Raw genomic sequence first — 25,136 nt, forward strand, 5'->3', positions numbered from 1 at the left:
GGAACAAGACCACCTTGACTGCTTAGGCAGTCATGGCTTATCTTCTTAGCGAAGACATGCCTTCCCAAAGGACACACACAAAACAGTAGGTTGGATAGCTAAGAAGCTGGGGGACATGCTTCGGGGTCACCTCCTGGGAACAGGACAGTCTCTGTGCTAGACTGTGGAATGAAGGAAGACAAGGGGAAGCTGCCTCTTGGAACATGAGGTCTGATGAGTCGAGTGATGTTGGTGACTTTGCACAAAAGGGAAAGCTACAGCCAAGGATGTGTTTCAGCGTTGTCATTATCACCTGATACTGTTTCTTTAGCAGTTGGGGCAACCTCTACTTCTAAATGCATGGCCAGAGACTCTTATTGATTTGTGGGTCTGTCCAGAGCCAGACTAATTGGACCCTGAGTTTGGGACAGTGATTCAGCAGGAAGGGGTGAAGTGATGAGGCACAATCCCTCTGTCTCTGAGGACTTGTTTTGCAGAGGTTCATTCTCTGTCATTGCCATTGCCACTGACAGAGCAGGGAGGGCTAAGAAAGCACGTGAGCTGTGGGTAAGACTAACCTCAGGTCTCATGATCCCATCTTGAGTCACTCCCAGGTATCCCTGGAGCTGTTGGAATTTAGGATGAATACCCCTTGCTCTGTTACCCCTAAAGAATGAAGTCATGGCCAAGTGCCATGCCTTTAACATAACCATTGGTCCTAGAGTTTCTCTGCTGCATTGGACAAGCTCTGGCTTAGAGGCCCCGGTGTCACCAGGCCCCTCCCAAGGGTCTCTAAAAATAAAGCCTGGTTACAGTCATGTTTTTGACTTTCCTCCGTGAACAGCATTTGCTGTCTGTCATTTTTTTCCCCTTCTAAATGTGCTGATTGAACAGTGGGTGGCTAGGTAATGCTTGTGTTCGCTGATTTTAGTTTTTCAACTGTGTATATAAATATGCAGAGACATAAGCCATCCCATGGTAACTTCTCTTTACCCTGTAATTCTGTTTTCTAAAATGTGTGTACTTTAATAACTTATCAGAACAAAGATAAAAACCCCGTGAATTGTAAGCTATTTACATAACCCTGAATTGATTTTCGATCCTTGTCGAACATCCATTTTTACCAGTTCAGATCAGTGCAGGCATTCTATTTAGTGAGCTGCTTTTCCATGGAACATTATTTCTTTTATAGTCTATAATAACTTGATAACAGTAACTTCCATTGCAGTTGCATTTTACAATTTGCAAAGCCCTTTCTCTGCCTTATCTTAGCTCCCTATTGTATTTCCTACACTGTATTGTGGGAGGGAAGGCTACATCAAGAAAGAACAAGAAACGCCTGGGCTGGATTCTGTTTTGACAATTCTAGGCTCTGGCTTCAAGTTCCTAAAACCTGCTGTTTCCTTCTCTGTGAAGTAGTAAGAGAAGGATTAAAGTATGTTAGTCAAGAGCCTTAGCACAGTGCCTGGCACACTGCGGGTGCCCAATGACCATTCTCTTTTCCTGCAATTATAAGTTACTTTCACCAGGTTTTGTGTGTGTGTGTGTGTGTGTGTATTCTGTGTCTCTTGTATGCCAGTACTGGGGCCTGTGTACAATTCCTTAGTTTTTTTTTCCCCCCAGTTGTGGGGCTTGAACTCCAGGCCTGGCATTGACCCTGAGCATGGGCTGCCTTAGTCCTTAGATCTCAGCTTCCTGAATAGCTAGGCAAACCCTAGTGTTTTTTTTTTTTTTTTTTTTTTCCCTGACGCTTTACCACTTAAGCCACAGCTCTACTTGTGGCATTTTGGTGGTGAAATGTCTCAATTGATTTTTTTTTCTGTGAGCCAATTACTTTATAGTAAAATAGTTTCATTACTTTATCTTGAAGGAAGTATTAATTATTGAATATACCATGATTAATTCATTAATTTTCAGGTTCACTAGAGAATTCTCAGTTGTTCTGAAACTATGGCCCTTCCCCAAATTCAGAGTTAACCCTTCTTTTTACCCCAATATTAGAAACAAATGCAAATCTATTTTGATAACACAAATGTGAGCATGTCTCAGAGAAACGAGGCCCTTTGAAATATTCATGTGTTTATTTAACTTATTCCTTTGTTCATTCAGTTGAGTATTCAATAAACTGTGGAATGTGGAGGGTGTGCTGGGCTCTAGTGCAGGCATTGGCTATTGGAAGGATTTTATGGAGAAGATGCATTTGGGGAGAAAAATTAAAAAAAGGCACACTGATAACAACACCTGTTTTATTTTAGCTGATTGCATCTGTTGTCAGAAAGAAACCAAGATGGATGTACTTAGGACAGATTCTTAAGAAGGAAATGTAATGAAAAGCAGAAGGTGAAATGAAGGAGTTTTTCTTACTGGCCTCAGCCAGAAAAAAAGCTAAACCTCTTGGATTGCATGATCATGACTTTGACTTTCTTACTCACCCACTGACTGGCTCAGGTGTTGGTGAATCCTCTGAGTTAGGTGTAAAAACATATGTTTGGGTAGGGTTTCTGGGTTTTATAGCTGCCACCAAACTTCAAACTGGCTACCTTCTATAGTGGGAGGCCACTGGCCTGTCCTCAATGCTAAGAACCACAGACATCCATTGAAACAAGCCCCTCATTTTTTTTTCTTTTTTTTATTGTAATTAGTAAAAGGGTTACATGATATTTGCCAGATAGAAGGTGCATTAATTCACATACATTGATACCCTTTCACATGTCTTGGTACCCGTTTCCCTCCCCCCCCACACCCCCCCACCCGTCTTGGTTTTCCCCCCTTCCCTATCAAATTTCAAATATCCAAATACAAATAAATTCAATATATCAGATAACAAAGTGAGATACTATACCAATATGAGATAACCAAGGGACAGCAAAGGAGATGAGAGACAACATAGTACATTAAGGACAACAATCATTCATTATATGGCTTTTGTTTCCTCATTTTTAAGGACAGTGGCCTCTTATATGTGGTTTTGATTTCTAGTTACCAACAGTCAACAGCTGTCAGCACAATACAGAGATTATTTTGAGAAAGAAAGAAAGCCCATTGACACAGTCTTTATGACAATATATTGTTATAATTGTTATATTGAATTAGCTATCTTTGTTAATCTCTTATCCTGCCTAATTATTTAAAAAATGTGTCTTTCTATGTACCCAAAACATAGAAGTTATAGTGTAAGTTCCAGGCCTATATCTACATTTCTGGCATTTTTGGAATGTCTTTTCTGCTACTACAAAGGGACTGTAGCCACAAAGGGACTTGACATCCACAGAATGCTGCGTGTGTGTGTGTGTGTGTGGTACTAGTATTTGAACTCAAGGACTTAAATTGCTTAGGCAGATACTCTGTCACTTGAGCTATCCCTCTAGCCCTTTCTGCTTTTGTTATTTTTGGATAGGGTCTCACACTTTCGCTCAGGTTGGCTTTGAAAAGAGCTCTTTTGGAGGAGCTGAGATTACTGGCATAAGGCACTGTGCCTAAGGCCACAGAATGCTTTAGAATCCAATTTCATGAGTACTGGAAAGTTTCTTGGATTATGAATTAGTTTACTAATTAGTTGTTAGCAATAACTATGAATCCATAAAACCTAAGACTGTTTTTATGATTAATGGTATGAGGTATTAATAGCAACCCATAGTATTAATAATGACAAATTACATAATTGGTTAGTCATAGAAAAATCTTTAAAATGCCTTCCAGTGATGTTTGGATATTAATGATACTTAAAAATTTCACAAGCAGCAATGACCACACAAGAAGTGATTGGTGTTATTGCAAGAACCAAAGATCCCTCCCAGGTACAGATGTGTCTAGGCTGCAGGTAGCTCACTGGGCAAGGAAACTGCCTAAGATAAAAATACTGATTAAGCAAATGAAACTGGCCTGACTCCTTTCCTTATCCTTTTTGGGCAAAGACCCCTGGAGTACAATGCCTTTGAGCTTTTCTTGTCTGAACTCAGAGCCCAGAGAGATGATCTGCTTACCCTTTATCTGGGCCTGAGCGAGTCAATGCTGTTTCTCATGAGCCTGCTCCACTACTTTGGTGGCGGCCAAGGGCCAGGTGGGGACACCCAGCGAGACACGATGATGCCTGGAGACTGCTTTGTTCAGGTGACCGGCTCTGATGTACATGGCCCTGGCCTCATTGCTGCCACCTTCCCTTCTTGTTTCATGTGACACAAACAGAAACAAAACAAAATGAAACCCACTGGGGGAAGGTCATAGGTCTAGCCTGCCAGAGACTGGACAAAGACTGAAAAGAAATTAGACAACAGCTTAATGTAATTAAAAAGGGTTTTGTTGGAAACTGACTGTCATTACCCTGCATGATGATTCTTTCAGAATGGCATCTGGTATATCACCCAGGTTCAAAGACAAAGCAACACATACTTTGTGGTTAATAGCTTTGCTTTAGTTTTTTTTTTTTTTTAAATCACAGATTCCTAACTCAGCATGCATAATCACAGATCAGTACAGAAGCACAGACTGAGGCTCTGAGCTGAAACTTACTTAGCATGTCCTTGTGACAAGACTGGTAGGGGAAGGTCTTTTGATCTCTACAGGCCGATGGGTTTTTTAGTTCTTGCTCTAGTCAGGGGCCTGTGTTCAGGGAGAACCTGGACTCTAATCAGGACTGGAACAACTAGATGGTCTGCCTGTGGCTATGAACACCACAGAGGGCTTCACGCAGGAGGACGGTCTTCTGTGTGTCCCTCCTGGATTGCTAGCATACCTCCATCATTCCCAAGTCCCCTTCATCCTCCACAGGGCCAGCAGCTGAGAACTTGTGAGACTACCTCAGAATCAGGGGCCTGAGCTGGGCACAGTGGCTAACGCTTATAATCCTAGCTACTCAGGAGGCTGAGATCTGAGAATCAAGGTTCAAAGAGCTCAGGGACAGCACCGAGGCCAAATGCAAGCCCCATGGCCCACAAAAAAAGGCGGGGTGGTGGCCCTGATGTTTCTTCCCTGGAGGGGCCCTGGGGCTCTGCACACTGGTTTCTTATTCTCTGCCTGATATTTAACTCACATGACTAAGCCAATCCACCAAAATGCCAGAAGTCCTCTAAAACTTCCTTTTACCATGCTGTCACTCAAGAATCCACAGTGGTCCCAGGTGCATAAAACCTGTTTTCACTTGGGTTCTAAAATCCTTTTTCTCTTTGTCCATGTGTCATTCCAATTACTATTACTGCTTATTATTGTTATTGTGCTGCAGATTGCACCAAGGGAATTGTTCCTGCTAGGCAAGTACTTTACTATTTGAGCTATGACCCCAGCCCTTTTTTTTTTGTTTTGTTTTGGAGATGGGTCTTGCTGTTACTTTTGCCTATGTTGATTTTGAACCTCAATCCTCCTGCCTCCTCCTTCCAAATAACTGGGGTTCCAGGTGGGTATGGCCAAGTCTGGCAAAATATTTTCTTTTATACAAATTATGTAGAAAATAATGCAGGTGGAGTATCCGTTATTCAAAATGCTTGGGACCTGGAAGTGTTTTAGGCATTTTTGGAATTTAGGATATTGCCTATGCATAATAAGCTATCTTGGAGATGGTACACACCTGTCTCACACATACTTCATTTGTATTCCATGTGTTTGACTTGCATATCCTAAAGGGAATTCTATATAAAGTCAGTTCTGGGATTTCCACTTGTAGTGGCATGTAAGCTTTCAAAAAGTTTTAGATTTTAGGACATTTCTGATGTCACATTAAAAAAAAATCCCTTTACATTCTTGGAGCAGCAACAGCACAGGCTGGGAGTGGTCTTATGAGCTTGAGCTCTGGAGTTGAAGAGACCCAAGTGGATTGTGGTTGTGTCCTTCCCTGCTGAGAAAACTTGGGGAACTCACACAAACCTGTAGAACCCCAATTCCCTTGCTTATGAAATGAGATGAACACTCACATACCTTTCATAGGTGGAGCATAAGGGCTGGGTAGTCATCAAGTAGTTATCAAGGTCACCACTCAGAGCAGTGGGCTTATCATGACCTTGGACTTGAGTGGACCACTTTTACTCAAGGGGAGACCCTGGAAGGCAGTAGATGATGTACCTCCAATTCCTGGGTGCAGCAGGCTGACTGTTGGGGTGCTTGGTGGATTTCAGGTGCTTGTTCTGGCTGTGAAGCAACTGTTCCCAGAATTTGAGTTTATGTGGTTGGTGGATGAAGCCAAAAAGAACCTGCCTTTGGAGCTGGATTTCCTCAACGAGGGGAAGAATGCTGAAAAAGTGGCCCAAATGCTCAAGCACTTTGACTTCTTAAAGGTAGGAATGCCAGGGGATGGGGGAGGGCGTGGTGGTGTGGGGTACTTTCACTCTGAATCTCATCACTTCTGGGACATAAGTCAGGACATCTCCCTGAATTTTCTTTTGGAGGATGAATGGTTTTGTCACTGGGGATACATTTTATACAATTTTCAAAGAGTGACCTAGTGTGATCTGTCAGTCAGTTGAGCAGATGTTTATTACATAATCTACGAGACACTAAATACTACCCAAGAACCTATATACAGAGGAGGGATGATGGTGGTGGTGGTGGTGGTGATGATGATGATGATGACGACGACAATGATGACGACAACGACGACGATGATGATTTACAATGATGATGGTGATGGTGAGGCTAACACTACTCTTGCCCTGTCGCACCACATGCATATTACATTGGCTCATTTAATATACAGTTGGCTCTTCTACAGCACAATATGTGCTCCTAGAGATGATAAATTGTATAACAGAAATCACAAGGCTTGTGGGAGAAATGGGTATAAGGGTTACAGCACTGAACAATTCATTCAGAAAAGACTATGGGAGCTGATGAGAATGGCGGCACAGTTTTACACAATACACAGGACCTTTACCTGTGGATGACACAGGGCTGCTGCTTGGAGCGTGGTAGAAGCAGGATCATCCGACATGGGGCAGGAAGTTGTAATACAGGTGTGGTGTCCCATCCACTACTGATGCTGTTGTGTGTGTTACAAGTTCCCATGAGGCACTGTTCAGCACGATGTAGTTTTTTGTCTTCTCAGTGTTTCTAGTAGGCAGCAGCACATAGAAGAAGCTCATGCAAAAGTTGTATTATGCTCAAGCCATTTCTTAATGCATCAATCCATTGGAATTAATTTGTTTTCCAAACAAGGGCTACAGTTGAGCTATCATAGTGGAAAGCACTATCAGATGGCACAGTCACAGCCACAAGTACTCCTTGGAGGATCCACTGGAAATGCTTTGAGGACCCTGGAAGTTATTCATGAGCCATCAAGTCCAGAAGCTGAGGAGCTGGCCTTTGAAGACTGTAGTGATGTCCCACAGGGCACACAGAGTTGGAATAAGGGAGATGGGTGCCAGTAGCCATGTACTTCCCACATGTATTTCCTTTGTGGAGTTGGTGCCCATTTTCCAGATGCTCCCTTGATTGTGATGGCACCTTTCTGGTCTTGTACACAGAGCTCACCTTCAATTCTGGAAGAGACCAACCCTCTCTCCTCTCAAGAGACCGGAAGGCAGGAGGGGCCACTGGAGCCCTTTGAAACTCTGGTGCTAGTTCCAGAGAGAAAGGCCAAGTAGCTATCTTCTTGGGAAGAGAGGTGAGAAGGTCTCTGGGAAAGGCCCTCTTGTCCAAACTCAATTGTTGATGTGGCTTTTGAAGACATCTTGAGACATGGAGCTGCTGTTTATGTTTCTGCTATGCAGACGGTGTCTTTACTAACCACTGGAGAATCCAGAAGCTTGGATGGAGGGGAAAAGGGCTGCAAGGATTGTTTTGAATGGTATCTGTGTGCCAGGGGCTAATGCACTGGACACAGTGCAGATACCAGGAAGACAAATCCTCCCAATGGCCATCATTCCATTCCACAGATGAATCTTTGAGTCTCAGAGATGCCTGGGTTGCAACCTAGGCTTCCTGACTTCAACTCTGGCAATCATCTCAGGGTCTCTGCTGCCATTTACCTGGCAGGAGTGCCTGTCAGTGCCAGAACCATGAGGCACACAAACAGAACCATCTCTTGTGTTTCCATAGAAACAGCCAAATCATCCCCTGTGCTGGCCAACTAGCAACCGCCAGACCAAGACATGCTATAATAATGATAATGATAATGATAATAATAATAATAATAATAATAATAGCAACAACAACAACAGCAAGAACACACATTTTTGAAATGAGGATGCCAAACAGGTAAATAATTGATGTACCAATTTGACCTGCTTCCTCTAAAACCTGCACACCACTCCTAAGATGGGGGGTGGAAGGAAAGCTCTCGAGTAATTAATTTTGCCTAAACACATCACAAGTGGGAAGTGAATTTTGTGCTGTGAACCCAGTTCAGCTCTTAAAACTGGAGATAGATTGCTTTTGCATGCTGGCACCCCATCACAACATCTGTGCGTAATTAAGCCTCAGCAAAGAGTTTTCCTCTCGGTGTATGAGGCCCCTTCCAGTGCTTCTGTGGGGCTTAATAACCTGGCCCTGTGCAATCAATCTCTGAGCCTCAGACAGTGCGGAATGCAAATGCAGGAAGGCTGGGGCAGCCAAGCAGAAGGGGCAGCGGGGCTGAATGGGCGGGACGCGGGTGATTGTGGATCTGGCAGCAGGGTGTGTGCACTGTGGACCAGGGCCAGCACAAGTGGTGGGGTTGTGTCTAATCTGTGGGCCAGTTGGGGACAAGGCAGGGAGGGAAGTGCTTTCTAAGCACAGCATTTGGGGCAGAAAGAACTGAGCATGTGTGAGGAGGTGGGGATGGTGGGAGGGGGGAAGCAGGGTCACCACAGAGTTTCTTCATAGGGACAATCCCTAAGGGCTGTATGTGCTTTCAGAGATGCCATAGCTCCCACAATCCTCTACAGATGAACAGCTGCTGGAGTATAATAATCAACGGTTGACACCGTCATGCACATGCTCTGTGAGCGACTTCTAAAATTGCCTGATGTGTATTTACACTTTAGTCCTTACAAGAGTCCTGCAAGGCAAATGCCATTCAGAACCCATAGAGAATCAGAGAGGTCAAGTTGTCTGCCCAAGGTCACACGGTGTACCAGTACCCAGCAGGAGCAGCTCTGCCTGGCTCAGCGCCTGCGCGCCAGGCCACGGGGAAACGTGAACTTTGTAATGCTTCGTGGGAAGGATCTGCATCATGGAGGAGCATTCTAAATGCACGCTGGCCACCAGCCTCCCAGCATTTTTGTTCATTTTATTTCATTTGCTGCCTTTACCCCATTTTCCGCTTCCTGGATGGAAAGAGGCTTAAGGGAGGGGTGGTGGCCAGACCTTCCTGCTCCATGGTGATTTGGGGACAAGTCACTTTTCCTAATGAGCGGGAAGCCATTTGGCATTTCACAATTTGGTTCCATGTGATTTCATCCTAAGGTCCTTGTGAACCCCTGTGACAAACCCGTCATTTCCCAGTCTGCTGGTTCAGGCATTTCAGCCTGAGCGGGAGAAGCAGAGGACACATTCTGCTGTCATGCTGGAATGATCACATTGGAGGGGGGAGGACACCCCTCCACCTAGCCAGCCCCGCAGCTGTGGGCTTTTGTTCCATCCATCCAGGTGGTCCTGTCAGGGTCTGACCCGTTCCCCGGGCCCAGGGTCCCCACCAAGCAAACTCATCCTTTCCTACCTAGATCCCTGAGATCTACTGGGAGCTGTCCACCAAGAGGATTCTGCTGATGGAGTTCGTGGAGGGCGGGCAAGTCAACGACAAGGAATACATGGAGAGGAACAAGATCAATGTCAACGAGGTGAGCAGAGGACGCAGAGCTGTTGGGAAAAGGTGGGGTTCTGGGGACTGGCCCCCTAATCAATGAGGAGCTGTACAAGAAGTACGGTGGATCTCCCACCCCCCCCTCCACCATGTTGCCAGGTCATGCCAGGACAAGCTAGGTCCCCTACCCCAGGTTTCCTGCCTGTTCTGTTCCACTCAGTGTTCTATCTCTGCCTCCATGGGGCTCTATCATCTTCTCTTGCCTTCTCTCTGCTCTGCCACTGCCCTGACACCCAAGGTACCAGGCAGAGTGGACAGCAGCTACATATACATACATACATATACATACATACATATGTGTGTGTGTGTATGTGTATGTCCATGAATATGTATTCCTTCCAGGTCTGGTTTCCACAAATGAATGAAAACATGGATTTTTTTTTGGGGGGGGCTTGTCTTTCAATATGATGTCCTCCCGTTGCATCTATTTCCCTCCCCCTGCAAATGGCATGACTGTATTTCTTTCTGGTTGTATAATATTTCATTACATCTATCTATATATCTATAAATCTTTATCTCTCTATGTACCACATTTTTTTTATCCAGTCATCTGTTGTTGAGCACTTTGACTGATTCCATCATTTGGCTGTTGTGAACAGTGCTGCAATAAACATACGCAGAAGTCTTTCTGGTGTAGTGGTTTACTCTCCTTTGGATATTTGCCCAAGAGGGGTATGGCAGATCCGAGGGAAAGTCTATTTTCAGTTTTTTGAGGAATCTTCATACTGATTTGCAGAGTGGTTACGTTTACATTCCCAGCAGCAGTGCATGAGGGTTCTTTTCCTTGCACCTTCACCAGTATTTTCTATCCTTTGTTTTCTTGATGGCTGCCATTCTAACTGTAGTGAAATGAAATCCTAGTGTTTTTGCTTTGTTTTGCTTTGTTTTTGATCAGTTGGGGGGCTTGAACTTAGGGCCTGGGGGCTGTCACTGTGCACTTTTGCTCAATGCTAGTACTCTATTACTTTGACCCATAGCACACTTTTGGTTTTCTGGTGGTTAATTGGAGATGACTCTCTCAGACTTTCCTGCCCAGGCTGGCTTTGTAACATGGTTCTTAGTTCTCAGCCTCCTGAGTAGCTAGGATTCTAGTTGTGAGCCCCCAGCATCTGGCTTCTAGTATGGTTTTACCATTTCCTTTATGGCTAAGGATGTTGAACATTTCTTTATGTATCTACCAGACATGTTTATTTCTTCTGGGAACAGTCCAGTACACTTACCCATTTATTTAAACATGGAAGCTGAGGTCTCTACCCCACTCCACTTCAACACAGGGGTGTAGGCCACTCCAGGTATGCATTTGAGTTTACCTCACTATCTTGAGCCTGCAGGTATGACCCAGGTATGTTCACCTGCCAGGAAGCATGAATCTCAGGAGTCAGCAGCCTGCCTGGACTTGCTGTTTGGGTTTCTGAGCCCAGAAGATGCTATTACCAAGGGCCTGACCTGGTGATCATATTTGCCAGTCACTTTAAGAACTGGTGACAGCACTGTCATTGATCTCATTAAAAGTAAAGGTCGTGTGGATGCTGCTTCTGCAGGCAGGATCGGGCCTCCAGAAGCCACACGAGGACTATTGATTGTGGAATCTGTATCGAAGGTTAATTGGATTTTAGTGAATATGTGTTTAAGACCCTGCCTGGGCAGAGGGCCCATTTAATTGGCATGAAATTATCCAGGAGAAAGGTGAGGGAGTCTGGAGCAGAAGGATAGTGGGGACAAGATGATTGGAGGCTGGTAGGCACTGTCCAGTGTTTGTGAAGGCTGGGGATGGATCCAGGTCAGAGAATTATAGATGCCAGCCAGCTGTCCCTGAGGCATGAGAGCCTGCTGGGAACAGAGGGCCCAGGGGCTCTCTAGCTGTGACTAGTTGGTCCTTGACTCAGCCCCCTATTCTTGGGGTAGCATCTCTGTGTGGGTGCCCTGTGGAGCCTACCTGTTCATCCAGATTGTAAATCTGGTAGGGAAGGACTAAGATATGTAAAGCCTTTTAACTAAGCTCTTTTACATGACCCCCAAATCCGTTTTTCAGAGATTTCAGAGGTACCCAAGACACCTTGGGTCTCAGAAGTGACAATTAGAGTTCCCAGTGGCTGGTTCAGGGGTCCATGTTTTGTTGTTTCTCAGAAGCCGTCTATCTGTTCCTTGCAGTGGATAGAGCTTTGCTTATCTGTGTTTGCTGTGGTTGGTGTCTCTACTTTAGAGTGGGGGCTTTGCCTCCTTTGTTTGATGCTCTTTAGCATCATTCCAGTGGGATTTATCTGGGAGTGGAATCAATGGCCTGTGGCATTTAGCCATAAGTCCTACTGTGCCTCCATTCCACACCACGGTAGGAGCAGTGCCCTTTACATGTTTAACTGAGCACTTCCTCTTTGAGGCGTCTGTCATAGAGCTGCAGCGGGAGCTGAGCCTGAATTGCAGAAGGCTTTACAGCTAGGGCTCCAGGGGTGTGATGGCCCTGCTATTGGTTGGGCAGGTGTCCTTGTGTCAGGCACTTGCACCCCAAGTCTGAGCCTGCTTATCTCTGCAGTTGGGAGGATAATGAAGGTCGTGGGGGTGGTACGTGAACTTTGCAACCTGTGAGGCTCTGTATGAGTGGTTTGGTTTGTAATTCACAGACGTGTGTGTGTGTGTGTCTGGGTGTATGTGTTTATGTGTGTCAGCGGTGGAGCTTGAACTCGGGCCTGGATACGATCCCTTACCTTTTATTTTATTTTTTTCTCAAAGCTAGCACTCTACCATTTGAGCCACAGCTCCACTTCTGGCTTTTTGCTGGTTCTTTGGAGAGAAGTCTCATGGACTTGTTTGCTCAGAGATGCTCAGATCTCAGCCTCCCAAGCAGCTAGGATTACAGGCATGAGCCACCAGCACCTGTTTTCCATAAACTCTCTGTGGCTCTTTGCACCCTTCCTGTTTACCCAGCTCTGTGATCTGTGAATGTGTGGATGTGGAGGAGGAAGACCAGGAACCCAGGAAGCATTCGGTGCCCCACCCCCCAATGTAGCCCTCATTTTCTACCTTTCCCCTTGATTCTCTTGGTTTCTACCCTGCCACCTCCTGATTGAATGGGATGTTTACATCTTTGCTCACATGGATCCAACCTGCCAGACTTTCTACCCTGGAACCTGAAAAAAACACTGGTTTCCCAAGTCTCTGGAAGAAAACAATCGTCTGCCGGGTTTGGTGGCTCATGCCTGTAATCCTAGCTACTCAGGATGCTGAGATCTGATGATCGCTGTTCAAATCCAGCCCAGACACTAAAGTCTGTGAGACTCTTATTGCCAATTAACCACTGGAAAACTGGAAGTGGTGCTGTGGCTCAAGGGGTAGAGTGGTAGCCTTGACCTGAAGAGCTCAGAGACAGCACCCAGGCCCAGAGTTTAAGCCCCACAACCAACAAAAAGAAAGAAAGAAAGAAAGAAAGAAAGAAAGAAAGAAAGAAAGAAAGAAAGAAAGAAAGAAAGAAAATAATCTCTATCCACCTTCCATCACTTCTTGAAGTGTGGCCTGGTTTCCTCTAATGTGGGATCTTGGAGAGTTATTTCCTCACAGCAAGGGGTCAGGGTGGCCCCATGGAATCTGGGGCCAGCTCTGTTACAGGATTGTTGCATGAGCTTTGTGCTTGTGCCCAGCACAGTCAGCATGACATTGGGTCTCCTTCCCTCAGCCTGTCAAAGACAGTACCTGGCAGAGGACACGGGAGGCAGGGAGGAAGCACCCCCAGTTCTATTCTTTAGGTAAGGTGGAAGGATGTGAACCTCTTTGGAGTGAGTTGTCATTGGAGGGAGGAGGTGGCAGTGTCACCTGCTTTCCCTCCATTTTGCTGTATCTTCCAGCACTCCTGGCCCAGGACCTGTTTGTGCTTCCTCTGAAGCTGGGGTGACTTGGGATGTGTTTCTGGCAGGGGCTCGAGGCAGATTTCTTGTCCTTGTGGATGGCATGCCTGGCTCCTCTGTGGTGGCTAGTCAAGCTGGGGCTTCTTGGCTGTCCAGCATCCCAGCAGAGCCTCTCCACTCCCAGGTCTGATGGACAGCCAGCATCTCACTGTAGTCCTCACTGCCACTCAGTATTGGGCCTTACATCCCCCAGTGTCAGGGAGTCACCTCAGCGTTTACTCCCTTATGTTCTGCTGTGCTGGGGATATTCTGGCCTCAATGGTGGGCAGCTGCCAGTCATTTGTGATTTATGAATCCTAGAGGTGGGTTCTGGGGATAGGGTGCAGGGACAGGGCTTAGAAGCGTTCAGGCCACCATCAAGTCTGGTGGAGTAGCCTGGCAAGAAACCAGGGGAAAAGCAGACTTCAAATGATGAGCCTCCTACGTAGTATCAGGCCACTGCGTGATTATTCATATTCTGCAACACCAGCTTCTCTTTCTTTCAAGATACTTGGCCTTATATCCCAGATGCCCCCCCTAGAAACATAAATAGACTTTCCCTTGGGGGTGGGAATAAATTAATTTGTGCAATTATAGAATAATTACTTTCAGCCAATTCAAGTCTTGAGAAAAATCTAAAAATAACTCCTCCCTTTAAGTATTATTTACTAAATTAATTTTTTACTGTCTTTTTTTTAAGAGTCTTGCTTTTTCCTTCTTCCCTTGTTAGAGAATGAAGGCATTACTGAAAGTCATTGAGGAGTGGCACATAGTTTTTTTTTTTTCTTCTTTTTTTTTGGTGCCAGTCCTGGGGCTCAGACACTGTCCCTGAACTTTTACATGCAAGACTATCACAGCTCCACTTCTGACTTTTTTTGGTGGTTTATTGGGGCTAAGAGTCTCACAGACTTTCCTACCCCAGGTGGCCTCGAACCATGATCCTCAGATCTTAGCCTCCTAAGCAGCTAGTATTATAGGTGTGAGCCACTGATGCCTGGCACCTGGCAGGAGTGGCACCTAGGTTCTTTTTTTTTCTTGCATGGAACCAATATAAGACATCAGTGGTAGTTTTCGAAATGGCTATAGTAAACAGGTATGGAAGAGCCACTTGTCGAGGATTTCCTACTGATGTGCTTTTCTCCAGATGGAGTCCTTTATTCAGTCCTAGGGACAGGGGGTGGGGAGAGGGCTTCAGAAGTCTTTTAGGGAAGCCTCTGGTCCCAGGAAAAGCTTCCTGAGGATCGGGGTGGCCCTACTATAGCATGCCTGTTTTCTGGACTCAGGTCTCCTGGGACTGGGCTCCCTTCTTTCCATTTCCATGTCCTTCGTCTAACGATTGCATCCAAAGGCTGGCTGAGTGTTGAGTTTGTCCTTGTCTAAGTGCAGGGACAAGGCTGGTGCAGCACTGACAAGGACCTTTCTAAAAAAGGTGTTACTCCTGTCTTCCTGCAGATGCCACTATTAATGGGACAATAACAATGGCTGGACACCGTGGCCTCAAGCAGGAGATGTGGAGCAGTGGGGGGGAGGCTCTGTGCCAGGTGATGAGGGAATCCTGATTGCCTTTTAATTTTCTGTTTTGTTTTTTTCCCAGTCCTGGGGCCTGAACTCAGGGCCTGAGTCACTGTCCTTGGGCGCTCTTCAAAGCTAGCATTCTACCACTTGAGCCACGGCACCACTTCTGTCATTTTCTTTGTATGTGGTACCAAGGAATGAACCCAGGGCTTCATGCATGCTAGGCAAGCACTCTACCACTAGGCCACACTCCCAGCCCCCTGGTTGCATTTTCTAGACAGACTAATTCCCAGCGTCTATTTAGCATGAGTCTAAAAGGCTGAGAAGGTGTGGTGTGACCTTTCAGAGTCGTGCTTGGGCCTTGTTCAACGGCAGCCACATATACCCATGGGTTTTTCCTTTTAATATCTAGGGAAATATACTTTTCCTTCTTTTTCTTTTTCTTTTTTCAGTTGTAGGGCTTGAACTCGGGGCCTGGGCACTGTTCCTGAGCTCCTTTGCACAAAGCCAATGCTGTACACATAGCTCCATTGCCAATTTTTGAGTGGTTCATCGGAGATAAGAGTCTTTTGGGGACTTTTCTGCCCAGGCTGACATTGAATCATGATCCTCAGCCTCCTGAGTAGCCAGGATTATAGGCAGGAGCCACCAGCACCTGGCTGTGAAATTTACTTTTGTTGGCATTGCTATTGATTATAAATTAAGGGCTTAGACATCAATTTGTAGTTCTTATTCAATAGAGATACAAAAATTTCTGAATAGTCCCCCAAAGGCTAATTTAAAAAAATGCATCATAGAACAATAAACAGCTTGTATTTCATCCAGGAATCCTAGTCTCTTATTCTTATTTAAGTACCCACTTACTATTAAGTATTCACTTCCTGAAAGTTCTCCTTGAAACCTCTTACATTCTCCTTTATCAAGGTGTTAAAACATCTTTGGTGTGTGTTGATAAGTCTATTTGTATAAGCTGTATTAACTTGTTGACAATTACACTTTACAAAGATAAGGGCATGTGGGTTTTTCTTCTGAGTTCAAAATACTAAGCTACAAGACTGGAAACAAATGCCATTACATTTGTGTGTCCTCTAGTGGGTGGTATTTTCTCATAAGTTATCATATTTGACCTTGGCTTTTTTGAGATTGCTCTGTAAGGAAGTACAGCAAATGACCTTAGTTGCATTTAATTGCTAAGGTGCCGAAAAAGGAGATGACTTATTCACTGGGCCAAGGTGATTCTCATGAGAAGGTGTTGGCTAGCTCTTGCTCCTCTGCACTTACTCCTCCTACACTTGTCTATCTCCATGGCATCTGGTTAAGATGAGCATCAAGCATGGATGTAATCCTAGCAACTCAGGAGGCCATTACCTAGAGGATCATGGTTTAAAACCACCATGAGGCTCCATCTCCAAAACAGCCAGCAAAAGCCATGCTCGAGGCATGGCTCAAGTAGTTGTGTGCTAGCTGAGCAAGCAACATGAGCAAGAGTGAGTTTAGACCTTGATATCTTCCCCACGTGGAAAGATCCCTAGATGGAGGCATCTAGACAGGACGCTGACGTGGGGAGGACCACCGTGGAGGCTTTGTTGGTGTCTGTGCTAGCAGCTGATGCCATTGTCCCCCTGAAGCAGAAGCTTGGTCTACATAGACAAGAACTCCCCTCCCACACCTACCCTCCCCCTCTCATCTTTTAATGTAGTAATAAGGAGCTCAGCGCGATTAGCAGTATTTCACAAAACTTAAAGAGATCATATATCTCTCTGTGACAGATCTGCCCAGACTAAATGAGATGTCATTTCTCTGCTTTCTGGCTGGAATTCCGTCAGCTCAGTCTGGCTGTGCTGCTTATCTCAGGCTGATCAGGAGCCCTGATTGAACCTTATATTCGTCCTTGACAAATAAGAATGAATTATTGCTTAATAAATGTGATTGGCTGGGCAGGTGCATTCTCCAGGGCATTGTCTCCAGGGAGCACCAAGGAAGCCAGCAAAAGGGGTTTTGGTGGCACAGATGTGGGGACTTGGCTGGATCATCCTGGGGCCAGCTCTGACAGAGGCCCCTCCTCCCTCTCCCAGCAAACAGAAAATGATGGCCTTGAGCACCTGGCAAATTTTCCTGGGAACTTGTATGGGGCCAAGTTTGGTTCCTGTGAACCCTGAAGTATCTGTTTCATTGGCCTGGTCGCTGGGCACAGCACCTTCAGCGCCCTCATCTGGTTGAACACACGCTGCAACCTAGCCTGCCCACCTTCCAGGAGTGTTATGAGAACCAGTAACGACAACCACAGGGGCACCTGGCAGAAGTCACCTGGTCCCAAACCCTGTGATATTCTCATTCACCTTGAAGCCACCCTTGAGAGCAGCATTATTATTACTTCTGTTTTGCCAAGGCTGAGAATATAAGCAACTTGTTTCAGGTCACGAAGCACAATGCAAAAGCACAGAAGTAGGCATGAGCCATGGAGAAGAGCATTGCTGAATTCTACTTTGAACCCTGGCTCTGCCTCTTTCCAGCCATGGATAAGCTAATCTTGAACTTGGTTTCTTACCTGCAACGTGAGGAGTGTCACAATGGAATCTCCCTATAGTGGTGTTAAAATGATGCCAGCTCCAAAGTAGGGCTATTTTTGATCATTTCACTTGGGGCCAGTTATTACTGATTGGGTTTCAGAGGAGATTAATGGGGTTAGGGAAAGCGGGAGAGGTGGGAACCGTGGCATTTCAGAAAACCACAGAGAACTAAGAGTCTCGTTCATATTGAATACAGAGTCTTAGGGTCCCCAGGTCTGGTGCTAATACAAGCAAGTGTATTTATAATAGAGCTAGTCTGTGGTATATACATTATACCTCCATAAAGCTATTTAACAAATACAGCTAGTTCCTGCTGTCTTGGAAGTTTATGGTAGTGGGCCAGATAATCATTAATTAAAAAATACCATGAATAATTGCTCGTCCCATGGAAAAACACAACATCCTCTAAGAGTACATGGTAAGAGCCTCTTATAGCCTGTGGTGGGAGGATCAGGGCTTGAACTTAGGGATGGGGAGATAAATGCCAGGAATGATATGACAGTAAGAATAGCATGTACAAAGGCCCCAAGGTAGGAAAACTGAGAAATCACTAGAGAAAAGAAAGACTAGCTGTGGGCTGGGTTGTCAGTGTTAGTGTAAGATGAGACCAGGCAGGGAGGCAGGGTCTGGTTGTACTTTGTAGACTTTGTAGACAGAGGAAAGATATTAATCCTGTGCTCCCTACTCTATGAGCCCTAACTCCTCTTCCCTGGTCAGAATATATTTGTTAATGAGCAAAGGGTCCAACTGAGGCTGATATCCCAGTAGCAGCTGCTGTCCTGCGTGGCAGCTTTCTGGTTGGACATGTCTTTGTCTCCTGAAAACTCATACACACAATCATCTGCCCGGCTAGGTCTGCTGTATTTAGCAGCTGCTCCCTAGCTGGAAAGAGGCTTTTAGCTTTAATAAAAAAGGGAGTAGAGATAAGAAGACTGCCTCGGCAGGAAGAGCAGCGGTGACAGGATGATTTAAATGGCCTCTCCAGTGTCATTTCTTCTGTGCAGACATCATAAATCAGATTAGCATTGGGCTCTGGTGGGGAGGGGAGAAGGTCTGGACTGGGCTCTGCCTAGGAGAGGCCTAGAGCTGGCAAGGCAGCCCTGGAGGAGGGTGATGGAGCCACCTAGTCCCAGTGCTCCGCCCTAGCCTGTGTTTTGAGTAGGATAGCTCCCCAGACCATTCATTCTCAAAGTCGGGAAAGAATAAAGAGGGACAGACAAGGGAGCAGGGGACAGAGAAATGGGGGTAGAGAAGAGAGGGGCTGTGTGCGAGATGAGGAGTTATAGCTGTTCACTGAAATCACCTTGGGACCTTCACAGCATGTCTGAGTTTCTGTGGTTCTAAGGTATGGCTGTGGTAGAGGAGGACTGGATTAGAGTGGGACTTCTATCTTAAACACAAAAATGACACCATCTCAAATCGTGATTTTCACCACCACCATTCAGGCCTATGTGATCCCTTTCATTTCCTCTTGAAATTTGACCAGTTGGAGGACCTGGGAGGTCCCTGAGACAGGCATGGATGGAGCAGGGCTGCCACCATCTCCCTTCTCTTCCAGATCTCCCGCCACCTTGGCAAAATGTACAGCGAGATGATCTTTGTCAATGGCTTTGTGCACTGTGACCCCCACCCAGGCAACATGCTGGTGCGGAAACACCCTGACACAGGCAAGGCAGAGATTGTCCTCTTGGATCATGGACTCTACCAGGTAGGAGAGCCTTTCCTACCCAGCCTGGGATCTACTCCTGCTGGGGGGTGCAGCCCACTGAAGTCTCTCCTCAGCCACATATCCGGGAGGTAGATAGCTCAAGTAGTCAGAAAGAGCACTGCTTTCCTCGGGGATTGTCACTTTATGCACAAGAGCTCTCCTATACTTCAGATTCTCTGCCGTTAAGTGAGGTTGTCACACCTCCTTTGCAGGCATCATGACCAGTTATTGTGCGTGTGTGTGACTCTGTCCTCTGAGGGACAGCAAGGAAAGGGCCTGTGTGTGACAGCTAGGACCTCGGAGGAGAGGTGGTTGCATGTTCAAACCCAAAAAGGAAAAGGATGTGGAAAACCCCATACTCTGTCTTGTAGAACTCAGGATGAAGAGCCCATTGGAATGAGCTATGAGCTTCCCGCCTGCCATGTGGGAAATTCCTATGTTCAATGAGGCAGGTGGGCCTCAGGATTCCATAGCAACTTTCTCTGCTCAAATTCACATCCTCAACTCTCAGCCTTCTCTGAAATGTGTGCTGAAGGATGGTTGCAGGCCAAGCGAGGCCAGCTGTTGTCTCACAGATGGCCCAGACAACAGGGCTTTAATGGCTGGCTCATGTGCCCATCCTGGGTGTGGCAGAGTCTGCAGGGCTCTGCTTGCCAGGCTTGGATGGTGCCATCAGTCAGTAGTAATGGTAGAGCTCCAAGGGACATGTGTCGAATGCCTGGAGAAAGCGGAGCTGCCATTGCATTCTAGGGGAGAAGTAGCCTACAGGGGAGAAGAAGGGTTGAACGTAGGTTTTGGTGGATAGTTAGCAGACACTATCTCTCTACCACATAAAGTTTCAACATCCCTTCTGTAAAAATCTGAAATCCAAAATGCTTTAAATTGAAAACTTTTGAAGCTCCATGACACCAAAGGAAAAAAAATTCCATGCCTTGAAACGGTTTCATGCACGGTATTATTAAAAATATTGTATAAAATTACCTTTTGGTCACCTGTGTATTGAAACATAAATGAATTTTATATTTACACTGACATCCCATTTCCAAGACATTACATATATGCAATATTGCAAAACCTGAAAAAAATTAGAATTCTTAAACACTTCTGGTCTTAAGCACTTCAGTCAAGGAATATTGAACCTGTTGTAGACTTGAACTTGAGCCCTCAGGAATGGCTGAAATTTGGGCTATGTTTGAGGTAGTGGTTGGCTGTAGCCACAGGCTTAGAAGCCTTTGGTGGGGAGAAGAAGCTCAGATCCTATCACTGCTGTCCTGGCTGTAGGTGCTCACGGACGAGTTTCGCCTGGATTACTGCCACTTATGGCAGTCTCTGATCTGGACCGACATGCAGAAGGTGAAGATATACAGCCAGCGCCTGGGTGCTGCGAACCTCTACCCCTTGTTTGCTTGCATGCTGACAGCCCGGTCATGGGATTCAATCAACAAGGGCATCAGCCATGTGCCAGTCACTTCCACTGAGGTAGGTGTCCCCCTTTCCTGGCACCATGCCATCCCCCATACATGACCTGGGGAATCTCTCCCAGTCTAGAGTCTGTCTTTGATGGGTGAGCTGTTAGGAGCTATGACAACTTTGTATATGTGGGAAGGACAGAATTGTAGTGATGGTGGATGAGAAGCAGGGAAGGGAGATGAGATGATGGCCAAGATGGAGGAGGAAAAGGAGAAGCGTCCCTACCACACCTTATCAGCCTGGAGCAGAAAGAAGGTTCTGTGGATATAATGACCTAGGTGTCTGTAGCTTTAGCTCCAAACCTGCTCACACAGATGTCAGGTTCCTCCAAATTCTCCCCAGGATGTCCTTCTGTTCCTAAGTCTGGCAGCCCTTCCTCGCCTCCTGCCCAGCACTGTCTCCTGTCACGTGACTCCTCAGGCTTCACAGTGGGGGAGAGCCCTTTGCTCCTCCCTGTCACCCTCAAACAGCTGTCCTTTCCTCCTGTAGATTTTTTCCTCATATTTTTTATTGTAATTAATAGAAGGGTTACATTATATTCACCAGATAGAAGGTACATTACTTCACATACATTGATACCCCTTCTCAGGTTTTTGTCCCCTCCCCTCATCTTGTTTCCCCCCCTTCCCTTTCCCATTTCAAATAAACAAATAAATGTATATACAATATACCAGATAACAAGGTAAGATACTGTAACAATATGAGAATAACCAAGAGATGAGAAATAACATGTACATTGAAAACAACAATCACACATTATATAGCTCTTGTTTCCATATCCTGGAGGTCCTTTCATTTGGCCTCATCCTATATGGCCTATGAATCTAGGTTTTGAGCTACTGTAATCCTCTGCTAGGAGAGTCCTAGATGTGTACTAATTATTACAAATCAGAGAAACCATTGAGCCTATGTTCCTTTGGGTCTGGCTTACTTCACTTAATATGATTTTTTCCAAGTCTTCCCATTTCCTTCCAAATGGAGTGATGTTCTTTCTAATGGCAGTCCAACTTGGAATACTGTATTCCAATCTGGGAGTCTTCAGGATACTGATGGTATTTCAAGCCATTGGGCTGAGCAAGGTCACATGGCACACAGTAGGTACTCACTAATTGGCATTGGTATTTACTCAGGAAGATAGAACGCTGATCCAGTTTCAAAGTCAGTTCTCAGAAGTCTACTCTCTTCCAGAAGGCCTTTTCCTTGGCACATTTCGCTGACAGCCTTCCGTCAGTACTTACTCTATCTTTCAGGGGACAAGTCTGTTATAGGCCCTTGGTGGAGTTCTTTATACATCTTCACTCTTCAGCTGCATGGTTGGCATGGGAGGGACCTTGTCTTGTACCTCTTCAATCAGGTTCCTGCAGCGCTGGGATGGCATCTGATAGGTAGCCAGATACTTGGATGAGGGGTGACCTGGGTATCCATGCTGCCCCTCTTCCACAATGGGAAAGTTCTGTGTTTCTGAGCTCTGTTTCCATTCAGAATGAAAGGAACATCCCACCTTGTGTTAGTGTAGTCTAACCAATGAGGAACGTGTTCTCTCTCTAACAAGAAACTCAGAGGTGGGGTTGGTGACCTCAGCAGATCAGACGTGCTCTGGGCTCACTGTCGTGGATCTGTTGGCTTTCCTTTCCACATTCTGTGATGGCAGTAGCAACTCAAGGCTTCACATCTTCATGCAGTGGCAACCAGAGTTAGGAATCAGGGGTTTATCCCTTTATATGTCATTATTTTGGGGCCAGTACTGCCCCATTCACTTGCATTCACTGCTGGTGCTCTACCACTTGAGCCACACCTCCTCATCTTGCCTTTTAGTTGTTTGGCTTTGAACTGTGATCATCACATCTTAACCTCTTGAATAGCTAGGATTATAGATGTGGACCACCAGTGCTCTGCTTCATATATCATTTCTTTTTTTCCTTTTGTTTTGGTCCTGGGACTTGAACTCATGGCCTGAGCTCTAGCTCCTTAGTTTTTGCATTCAAGACTCATATTCTGTCACTTGAGCCTCAGCTCTATTTCCAGCTTTTTCTTTTGGTGATGTATTGGAGGTAAGAGTAACATGATTTTTTTTTCCTGCCCAGGCTGGCTTTGAACTGTGATCTTCAGATTTTAGCCTCCTGAGTAGTTAGGATTATAGGCATGTGACACTCATACCCAGCTCACATGTCATTTTTTAAGAGTAAGGAAACTTCCCTGGAAGTTTCAGGAGAGCTTTGTCCTTATGTTTCATTGGTCAGAAAACTTCAACATGTTCCTACCTAAACCAACCATTTTGTAAGAGGAAGAATGCTCAAAATCAGCAGTGGCTGCAAGCTAGCCAGATTCCCCTCTGAGTCTCTGAGGAGCTTGGCTCCCTGGGGGCCATATGAACAAAACTGGAGTTGTTTCAATGAAGGACTGTGGGGGGATTGTGGCTGGGTCAGCACTCACCAGAGTTGGTTGAGATTCCACACCATTGAGGTGTGCCCAAGCCTGCAGGCTTGGCTACTCTAACAACTCCAGGAGGCATAAAGAGCAATGATGTGCAAAGCATCCTCTGCTTTGAATGCTGGTCCTGGCCTTGCTGAGAAGGGTCCCTATGGTAAGCCAGGCCTTGTGCCTCAAACAGGGACATGCCACTGTGACAGTAGACAGCCTCTTGGCACCTGGTTGGTTCCTACTGAGACATTTCAAATTCCACAGGAAGGGCTCATCAGCAGACTCGGTGCTCTCCATGGACTGTGAGTTTTTCTTTTCATTTTCTGTTTTGAGTCTGAAGCGAGAACATAGGGCCTGGGAGCTGTCCTGAGCTTTCCTTTGTTTTTAATCAAGGCTGGCACTCTTGAATCATAGCTCCACTTATGGCTTTTTGGTGGTTAATTGGAGATGAGTCCCATGGATTTTCCTGACCCAGCTGGGTTCCAACCAGGGTCCTCAGATCTCAGCCTCTTCAGTAGCTAGATTATAGGCATGAGCCACCAGCACCTGGCTGTCCTGAAGCCTTTATAGCCTCCTTTATCCCATGATGTCCAGACCTTTGTCACCCTGAGCTCCTTTTCCCACATCAACCATCTGCGTCTGTCTTTATGGCCTCAGGACTCAGAGATCCGCACCAATGTGACCACCTGCCTCCCTGAGATCAGCCAGCTCCTCAACTGTGTTCCACGCCAGATGCTGCTCATCTTCAAGACTAATGACCTGCTTCGAAGCATTGAGGCCACCCTGGGGACCCGTGCCAGTGCCAGCTCTTTCCTCAACATGTCACGGTGCTGCATTAGGGCACTGGCTGAGTGAGTGTGGATTCTTGCTGTCATTTCCCTTCTGGCTCTTGGTCTGCCCCATGAGTTCTGCTTGCCTCTGATGTTCTCCATCAGCCCACAGAGTCCTGCTGTGCTTCCAAGTTCCAAGATAGGGACAGGAAACAATTCTACTGTCCTGGAAACTGTTTTGGAGTGGCCCAAAGACTTGCTTGTACTGTGAAATAGCAGATTCTAGTACCTCATCCTTCCAGTTCAGCTTTCCTTATTCAAGTTTGAATTGTTTACTGAGCTGGTCCTGAAACTAGGATCCCTAGAACTAGTAAGTTACTAAGGCTAGTACTTTGTCTTGCAGGTGGAACTATAACCCAGGAAAGTACAGTCAGTAGGCTCTGCCAGGAGCTCAGAGCTTCCTAGAAGTCTCACACCTTTGGGGTGTTGACCTTAGGGAAGTATTTCCACAGAAGGGTTCTGGGCCTCCAAATGAGAGGCAGGAATACATACATATACATTCATTAGAAGGGTCATACTCAGTCAGAACTTTCTTGTCCCAGAGAGGTCAGTCCTGCCTTGTTCATGCTAGGTAGGAATGGGTCTTTTGGGGAACTGAGATTTGACCATGTACATCATTACCAAATATCAGATGGGGTTAGAACAAAATATACTGTACACTGAAAGGGCTGTGCATAATTTATATTTTCCCTGAAGGTTTAGGAACTAAGTCTTGAATAGGTCATTATCATAAACAACAGGTTTTTATCATGTCTTTTTTTTTGGGGGGGTCAAGGATCACCTGATTTGGAGTGATTCTTTTTTATCCTCAGAAAGCTTAGAGAAGCTTTGTTTATATTTGAGTGTGGGGATTCTGGATTGACATGTATTTACTACGGTTTTGAAAAGAGAACCTTTGGAATATATTTGAGATAGCTGAGTTTCTCTGGCCCCTGATTGGGTAGGAGCATGATCATGTGACCAAGTGTAGTCCCAGGAGCAGAGAACTGGGAAGCTCTCCAA

General features: G+C 45.8%; 1 protein-coding gene across 2 annotated transcripts in view; it reads left to right on the forward strand.

Annotated features, from left to right (window-relative positions):
• Adck1 (aarF domain containing kinase 1) overlaps positions 1–25,136 on the forward strand; it is an 88,502-nt gene that overhangs the window by 62,591 nt on the left and 775 nt on the right. For both annotated transcript variants that reach the window (XM_090344613.1, XM_090344614.1), the window contains 5 exons: positions 6,084–6,242; positions 9,606–9,722; positions 19,264–19,413; positions 20,695–20,892; positions 23,962–24,155. In XM_090344613.1, the coding sequence (XP_090200739.1) occupies positions 6,084–6,242; positions 9,606–9,722; positions 19,264–19,413; positions 20,695–20,892; positions 23,962–24,155 (818 nt within the window). The remainder of the gene's footprint in view (positions 1–6,083; positions 6,243–9,605; positions 9,723–19,263; positions 19,414–20,694; positions 20,893–23,961; positions 24,156–25,136) is intronic.

Source organism: Megascapheus bottae, chromosome 14, assembly GCF_031878675.1.
Source record: "Megascapheus bottae isolate mThoBot1 chromosome 14, mThoBot2.hap1, whole genome shotgun sequence".
NCBI lineage: Eukaryota > Metazoa > Chordata > Mammalia > Rodentia > Geomyidae > Megascapheus > Megascapheus bottae.